The 9,043-nt window shown below is 46.8% G+C and overlaps 1 protein-coding gene across 1 annotated transcript in view; it reads right to left on the bottom strand.

Moving 5' to 3' along the window:
- The window catches only part of OBSCN (obscurin, cytoskeletal calmodulin and titin-interacting RhoGEF), a 287,786-nt gene that overhangs the window by 192,560 nt on the left and 86,183 nt on the right, over positions 1-9,043 (bottom strand). Inside the window, exons 17-20 of the mRNA XM_019507926.1 lie at positions 8,090-8,365; positions 6,524-6,790; positions 4,576-4,845; positions 3,691-3,954 (exon numbers count right to left, since the gene is read on the bottom strand). Of these exons, the coding sequence (XP_019363471.1) occupies positions 3,691-3,954; positions 4,576-4,845; positions 6,524-6,790; positions 8,090-8,365 (1,077 nt within the window). The remainder of the gene's footprint in view (positions 1-3,690; positions 3,955-4,575; positions 4,846-6,523; positions 6,791-8,089; positions 8,366-9,043) is intronic.

Below are 9,043 nucleotides of genomic sequence, written 5' to 3'. Positions count from 1 at the left end.
CCATTTCCGCCGCCCACCTGTCATTCTTGACATGCACTTTGCATGGGATAGGAGACATACATACACACAGATAGAGGGAGAGAGAGAGATCTCACTAGCAGATACAACAAATACCACATCTACTTTGCTCATTTTTTATTCTCTAGCTGTTTGGCTCACCATACATGCCCTGCCTCTAGTAGCCTGGCAGTGACATATGGTTTCCCTCAACACAGCCAGGGTCTGCTCAAAAACTCCCTCCTGACTGTCATGACAATAGGAGGGTGGAACAAGCTGCCAGAGAAGCTGAGGAAACTCCTTCCTTGGAGGTTTAAATAAAACAGGCTCTGCAGGCATTTGTCTGGGCCAAGGCAGGAATGGCACAGTCTGTCTTTGAACCAGATAACCCACGAGGGTCCAGCCCCGTGATTCTGTGGCTCCTTCCCAGAACCGCTCCATGGGGTCGGAGGGCAGATGAGCAGCTGTCGCCAGAGCTGATAACTACCCTGTGCCTAGATACTCAAACAGCAACTCTTGTCAGCTGTCAGCAGGGAGGACTTTGAGGAGGAGGAGGATAACGTATGAGCAGCATGAGAAAGAGATTACACAGACCCTGTTTCGCATGATGCAGTTTGTCATCAGTTTGGGATGCCTGAGTGCTAATCTGCTTTTTGGAATGCATGCAAACAATGCCATATAGCACGCTCTTCCTAGACCAGTTACATCTCTAACCTGAACGTGGCGAGCTACTAGAGTAGGATGATCAAGTTCTTGTATAAACCGGAGAATTCATCACATGGATTAAAGTATGGGAGGATGGAAAAGGCAGAGGATGTGGAAAAAGACTGACTTGCATTTACAGAGCAGCACAGAGCTATTCAAGCTTGCTAAGCAGAGGACATGGGGTAAACTACTGGCCCAGGTGAAATCTATGGGAGTGTTGCATTGAAGTCAGCAGGCCCATGATTTCACTTGCGATGGGTAAAGCTGCATTAGAGGATTGGGGGAATTCAAAAGGTAAGGAGTATGGTAATGAGATCAAGGGGAAAGTATTTTAGAATAAGTGCTATATCCTTTTATTAAGGATGGGGTTTGTTGTATAAAACATTAATCAAAAGGGACACCCTAATAATTATATATATGTGTTTAGAACTAGGATCTGCACTACTTTAAGATGATTGAAAACCTGAACAGCTCACAAATGATAAGATCGTAGGAAAGTAGAGATGGAAGGGACCTCACAAGGTCATCTAGTCGAGCGCCCTGCTCAAGGTGAGAAAACCATCCCATCCAAACATCTGTGTAACCTGCTTTTGAAAGTTTTCAGGGATGGAGATCCCACAAGTTCTCTAGGAAGCCTTGAACATCTCCATAGTCATAAAGTTCCTCCTAATCTCCACCCTAGATTTCCCCTGTTGCAAATGGAGAATGTTGCTCCTAGCCTCCTAATCCTGTACCCTCCAGCCACAGAGAAAAAGCTCATCTCCATCCTCTCTATAATCACCATGAAGGTACTTGATGACTGCTAGGAAATCCCCCCACCCCTCAGACTTTTCTTCTGTACAGTAAATAACACTACTTCTTTCAGCTTTTCCTCATCAGCTATGCTCCCCGAGCCCCTAACCATTTTGTCACCCTTTTTTGGACTTGTCGCAATCTGTCCATGTCTTTTTTAGAGTGGGGCCCAAAACTGGACACAGGACTCCAAATGATGTCTCATCGGTGTTGAACAGAGCGGAAGAATCACTTCCCTTGATTTGCAAGCAACACTCCTGTTAATACAACCCAGGAGGAGGTTGGCCTTTTTTGCCAGAAAAGCACACTGTGAGCTTATGGTCCACTGTAACCGCCCCAGTCCTTCACTGCAGTACTGTAGCCTAGACAATTATTCTCCAGGGTGTATTTGTGCATGCAATTATTCCATCTCAAATCAGGACTTCACACTTGTCCTTGTTGAATTTCTGGTTTATTATAGACAATTTTTCTAGTCTGTCCTAGTCATTCTGGATCCTAGCCAGCATCTGCAACTGTACCCAATCTGGTGTCATCTGCAAATTTGCTAAGTGTGCATTTGATCCTATCATCAAAATCATTAATGAAGATGTTAATACCAGACCCAGGACACAACCCTGGAGAACACCGCTTGATACCTCCTCCCAACTAGACATCACTCAGCCCGATAAACCAACCAGTTTTGTATCTGCTGTATAGTACTTTTTCTAAACCGTATTTCCTTAGCGTGTTAATGAGAATGCTGAGGAAGACAGTGTCACAAGCCTTGTTAAAATCAAGGAATATCAAATGAACTGCTCTTTCCCCATCCACAGAGACTGTCACCATATTATAGAAGGACATGAGTTTGGTCAGGCATAACTTCTTCTTGATGAATCCATGTTGGCTGTTCCTGATCACCTAGATGCTTCAAAATGTCTGCACAGCACAATTCAGGATCATAACTAGAAATCCAAGCTACCTCTGAAGAAGCTACCTTGAGTACCAGAAACAGCGTAGCCATATAGACGTGGCAGTCCACATTGGTTCACGACCTGTGCTGAGAAGCAAGATATAATAGCCTTGGAGGAGCATGGTATTAATGCAACTATAATATTTCTGGTTCCCAAGCTAGCTCAGATACAGATGATTTGAATATCTATGCATGGCATTGCATTGCACCACGTTGACATGCCAGTGCCCTGAAGCAGATACAAAACACAGCCATGTGGACCAAGGGAAGGCTCAGGAGGTGAATGCACTACAAAGGTTACAGACAGATCACTACATTTACTTGACTGCTCAACACATGTCAATGGAAGAGGTGCTGTTGTATGGTATATTCACACCAACTGAATTTGCAGGGATGTTCTCCAGGGCATAGTTTCTCACCCTATGGTATGTGTACCCCTGGGGGTATGTGAGACACAGGCAAGGGGTATGTGGGTACCCCAACACTCTCTTGCCCTCTTTTCCTCTTAAAACTATGGCAAAAAAATTGGTGCGCTGTGCATTAAAATTCCCCAGTAATAATTTGGAGGGGTCAGCCCTCCTAGCTTTGGGCAACATCACTTCTCACTCAGGTACATACTTGAGTTGTGCACCCCTGGTGTAAAAGGTAGCAACCCTACCCACACCAGATCAGGCATCTGGCATGTCATGGCCATATATACACAGCCCTTCTTCCAACATACAGCACACATTAGTCTGTAAACACAAAATAACCTGGAAAGTTGAGTGTTGGGGTACTTAGTAAAATTTTCAGAAGTTAAGGGGTACTTGCTACTTAAAAGGTGGAGAAACATTGCTCCATGGGATAGGGTACACAGGAGAGGTAGGGGTAGGGAATGATGGAATGATCTGGCTGGGGTCGTCTGACCTCGGACCTCTTTCCTGCCAGGGGCAGGGGGTCGGACAGAATGATCCCTTGTGCTCCCTTCTGACTCTACAATCTATGAATCTATGATCTGGGGGAAAAGACAAAGTGAAAGTGGAGCAGGAAATGTCAGAGAAGTTGAACACAGGCTCAATGGTGAGCACAGTGAGTGAGGCAGAAAAGCAGGGGATCCTGGAAGGAGCTGGATAAAGCAAATAACCAGTTATTCATTCTCTGTGGTACAGATAGGGCTCATCCAGGCACTTGATTGGTAGGAGGATTGACTTGCCCTCCCAACACCTGGTATGAACTACAGAGCAGGTGGCCGTTCGGCCACATCTTACTTTCCACATTCAGCTTGGCCTGGGTCTTGTCCTCAGGGACCTCGCAGCAGTAGAAGCCCCGGTCTGCAAAGGTGATGTTCTTCACCGTCAGGCTGTGCTTTGTCCCCTCAGCTGTGATCTCTAGGTTCCCACCCGGCTGCAGCACGATGCTGTTCCTCATCCATTTCACTGCTGAAGGCTTGGTCAGCTCCACCTCCAGAGTCACCGTGTCCAGCTCTTCGACTGTTCTGGTCTCCAGTTTCTTCTTAAACAGCACCGGTGCCTCTGGGAAAGGAAAAGAGACAAGATTAGAAGATGAGAGAATCCAGAAAACTGGCTATAAAATAGGGCTAAATGGGTTGAATCTGGGGAAATCAAAAAAAAGGAAGGTCCTAGAGAAGGGAAAGAGCATATCTAGCAGCATCACACAGTGGGCTTTACTCTAATGCCCAGAGGGTGCATCTACATGAGATGCCACTGCACAGTCGTTACTGCACCTTGATTTAGTGCTTATATTAGCAAGCACTAAATAAATGTGCAGTACCTGGAGACACTGTGCAGCCGTGCTGGCGAATGTCTTTTAGGTAATGCTACTGTGCAGGTGTAAATAAAAGAATTTATTTTATTAAATGTAACATAATATAACATAATGTAACATAATATAACATAATGTAACATACTGATTATTTTATAAAAATAATATAATAATACTGGGCAGTAGTGTATTAGCACAGTCTGTGCTGTGACACGCCATTGTGCGCTCAGTGTCTCAAGTAGACACGCCAGAAAGGATGGGATTTTTCACACTTATTGCTAATCCAGCCAACAGTAAAACAGAAATGCATGAAGCAATACACCCCATGGTGGAAAATCATAGCCGGGCAAAGGGGACTTTCAGTCTCTCACCTCGGACCTTGAGGATGGCTTTGGTTTCCACACCCTCAGCTATGGCTGAGATTTCTGCAGCATCCTTCATGGTCAGGTCAGTGATGGTGAGGCTGTGGTTTGAGTCCTTCTGAGAGATCACATATTTCTTGCTGGCTTCAATTTTGACCCCATTCCTGTGCCATGTAATCACAGCATCACTGGGAGAGACGGTGCATTTGAAGTTGGCCTCCTTTCCTTCTTCACACACTGTGTTGAGAAGGCCTGTAGTGAACTTCACCACTCTGGGGACTGAGAGACAAGGAGGAAAGATTTTCACAGCGCGTCCGTGGGATAACCCCAGCCCATGAGCACCTCAGAAGAGTAGAAAGGATCAGTAATATCATCATTGGTATGAATAAATATTGCTTTGACAGAGATATTGCAACCTGAGCAGTTTGGGAACTGCGATACGGGGTCAAAGGATCATAGAAAAGTTGGGCTGGATGCATAGGCACTGATTTTTTTTTTTTTGCCGGGGGTGGTGGGGCCTGCAATGATGGCCATGTGGAAAGTGTTATGCATTTCAGGTGACAGCCCTCTTCCCAAGGGGGACCAGGGCCCTCAGTGCCTCTGGCTGGAAGGGACCTCAGGAGGTCACATCTACTCCAAATCCCTGCTCAAAGCAGGACCAGCCCCAAGTACATCATCCCAACCCAGGCTTTGTGTAGCCGGGTCTTAAAAACCTCCAAGGATGAAGAGTCCACCACCTCTTTGGGTAACCTGCTCCTGTCTTTAACTAACCTTCCAGTAAGAAAGTTTTTCCTAATATCCAACCTCATCTTCCCTTGCTGCAACTTGAGCCCATTGCTCCTTGTCCTGCCATCTGCCCCCACTGAGAACAGTCCAGCTCCATCCTCTTTGCAGCCCCCCGGCAGAGTGTTAAAGGCTGCTAATTAAATCCCACTTCTGTCTTCTCTTCTCCCTCAGCTTCTCCTCAGAAGTCATGTCCCCCAGTCCCCAAATGATTTTCTTTGCCCTCTGGACTCTCTCCAATGTTTCCACATCTTTTCTGTAGTGGAAGACCCACAACTGGACACAGGACTCCGGATGTGGCCTCCTCAGTGCTGAATAGAGAGGAAGAATCATTGCCCTTCATCTGGTGGCAACACTCCTACCAGTGCAGCCCAGTATGCCAGTAGCCTTCTTCACAACAAGGGCACGCTGCTGGCTCATATTCAGCCTCATGTCCACTGTCACCCCCAGGTCTTTTTTTGCAGAGCTGCTGCCAGGCCCGTCAGCCCCCAGCCTGCACCGGTGCATGGGGTTATTCTGTCCTAAGTGCAGGTCACTTGGTTCAAGGCAGGGGCACCACTATCCAAACCATCCCATGCACGTGCTTGTCTAACCTAGTCCGAAAACACCACAAACAACCCTGTCGCCCAACTACAAAGCACCCAAGAATACCAAAAACACCCTAACCTGACACAGGTAAAGCAGGGGAACAGGGGCACTGGCAATGTCCTGCGACTGCAAGGCTGTTAAATACACTTGAGAAATCCAAGGAAGTTGTCTGGCTTCTCGTCACATTATTTCTCACTGACCAATTTCTATACATGAAGCCGGCGAAACACAGAAGGAAACTCTTAACTCTAGCAACATTGATACTCAGGATTTCCCTGCACATGCCGTGTTTCCTTCCTGCGGCTGGGCTGTCTCTTCATCATCTGTAATATGGGATGCTTTATTGCCCCAAATGCCACAAACTTCTGCATAAAAGCAACGATATCATGAGCCAGGGATGCTCGATGTCTAAGTGGTGGGAGGCCGCATAGAGTGGGGCCAAGCTAGCATGAGCCACAACCCCTTCCCCAATTGCTGTACTGCATGTGCAGATGAATCCCTGCCCCCAGATCAGCTTCCCTGCTGCTTCCCATACATAAGTGCCCCTATGGGAGCTGTTTGTCCCAGTTTGGTTTTGGCACTGTACCTGTGAGAGTGACCTTAACAGTGCTTTTGTCATCTCGGGATTCACAGGTATACTCTCCCGCGTCGTCAGCCCTAAGCCCCGTGATGGTCAGGATCCGCTTGACACCGTCCTCCCGGATCTGAAAGCGCTTGTTGGACTTGACCTCCGTGCCGCCCTTGCGCCATACCACTTTCCCCTTGGGCTGGCTCAGCTCACAGGTCAGGCAGAGGCTCCCTCCTATCTCAGCAGTCACGGCTTCCGGTTTCTTTGCAAACTTCACAGGGATTTCTGTGATTCGTTAGAATGAACACAAAGGAGCTGAGCAAATCACCTCGGGAACCTCTTTTTTACTTTTAAATAACAGGATTTGGGGCACAAAGGGAAGTGGAAATGAAAGAGAGCGTCAGTAGTGGGCCCCGATTCCAACTTGGTGACAATAAAATGGACTTTTTAATCCTGAGATTTCAAAGCACTTCAGGAAGGTGGGTAAAATAGTCACCTCTATTTTATATCTGAGGATGGTAGAGATACAAGGAACTTGCCTCAGCCAAATGGAGATTGGCTGTAGCCCTATCCTTCTCTTCCTACCTGGGTGTAGTGATACAGGTTATAATCGAGTGATGCTCCCTAACAGGCGACTGAGAGAATTGGCACTGGGAGATAATCCCTCAGTGAGTGAGCATCTAGCTAGCTAGCAAGAGGCAAAGGGTCTGCAGAAGTTGCCTACTGCTCCACAGTTAACATTTACTGTTTAGTTCTTCTCATTCATGTATTTCTGTGTTTATTGAACCCAGCGACCACTCCTCTGGGTAATCAGAGCTTCTCAGCCAGAAGTCATTATGATATCTCAGTGAATCAAGTTAGATGGAAGGATTCATCCATTCCCGGGCCAGGCCTACTCCACCTCTCTGGGCTAGAGAAAATTTACAACTGCTCCCTGGAGAAAGGGGCAGCACATGCTGCTGCAGGAACAGAGCAAGGTACAACGGCTCAGGGCATGTGTAAACGAGGCTAAAACTTTGCTGAGATAGGCTGGGTCCTAAACTAGCCTACTGGGCATAGGAAGCACCTTGCTCTCCTCTGTACGGACCGCTGGTTCTCAACCTTTTTTAGACCCAAGGCACCCTCTTTGGACTCAAGAAACCCCTCCAAAAATGCCAACCCTTATCTTCTATCAGTTTTTTTAACTACAGAAAAATAATAGAGCTGAGGACTATTGCAAAGGACTCAGAAATCCCGGAACAGGGCAAAACGCCTAATGCTATGGATTCCTCTTTGAAATCTCTGGGTTTATCTTAGGAACCATGGTTGCACATCTAACACCCTGCAGCATCCTTGGCAGGATCTTGAGGGACTGCAGAGTGCTTTGGCACCGTGGCTGAGAATCACTGGTAGAGATGTTGGCCAAATGGTTTGGCCAAACCTTAGAGGGAGCCGTGACAGCTGCAACACGAGGGACCCAGACAGCAGAGCAATGATGGAGGAGAATAAATATCAGGTTTGACCCCTGGGCCTCACTCCCCATGGAGACAAGTTTAGTTCTGGTAGGAATCAAGCTGGCACGTGCCTGCTGCTCCTTTCTCTCACCTTTCACCTGTACTTTGAACTCCTGCTTGTCACTCTTGGTCTCACAGGTATAGACGGCAGTGTCCTTGCTCTCAGCCACCTTCACAATCAGTGTCCTGGAGGCCCCATCACTCTTGATCTCATATTTCTTGTTTCCCCTGATCTCAACCCCATCCTTAAGCCACTTAACTGCAGAAGTTTCAGGAGTTACTGAAGTGGCGAGTGTGATGCTCTCATGCTCCTGAACGACGATGGGCTCCTTCTGGACAAGTTTCTTTTGGAATTTTGCTTCAGCTTCTATGGAAGCAATCAAAAGAAAAGTCATCGAACCACCTTTTCTTCTCCTTAAAAGTGTATTTCTCAACCGCTCTTTGTGCCACAATTCATACCGTAGGCCCACTACCCCCATGGAAACCCATCATGACCTGGAGACTGAGCTAAAGATCTGCCATTTGTTTTGCACCCTTTGTTGAGAGGGATGAAAGGAAATAACCTGTGCAAATTGTTTATAATTTATTACATCATCACAGCACACAAATATGCACAAGCATGTCCCACAAAACATTTGTTTTGCAGTGTGTTATGATGATCTTAGTTGCTCTCTTTCCTATTCTCACAACAGTCTTAGATCTAATTTAAATCACTCACGGGACTCAACACACCGTGTTGCCATGTCTCTGCCTGTTACCATATCTGCTTACTGTGATTCTCGTCTTTTAGCTTCTTTTCTGTCTCCCATAATGCACTGCCATGGCCCAAGGCAAACCTTGTTAACAAGAGCTGTTTCTGCTAAGCAATCTGCTCTCTCTCCACCCATCATCTTTGTGCGTGGCTTTGTGATAATGTGTGCGAAGGAGACAATGCCAAAACAACCTGGTGCAATACCAGGCATCAGACTGCTGGCCATATTCTGCACTTTGTACCACCCACACAACACCCATCGAGTCAATGAGTCGAAGCCATTTGTGATGTAGT

Source organism: Gavialis gangeticus, unplaced genomic scaffold (assembly GCF_001723915.1).
Source record: "Gavialis gangeticus isolate Ggan-Ray unplaced genomic scaffold, GavGan_comp1, whole genome shotgun sequence".
Classification (NCBI taxonomy): domain Eukaryota; kingdom Metazoa; phylum Chordata; order Crocodylia; family Gavialidae; genus Gavialis; species Gavialis gangeticus.
The sequence above is the reverse complement of the archived record's forward strand: the minus strand, read 5'-3'. Positions and strand labels throughout refer to the sequence as shown.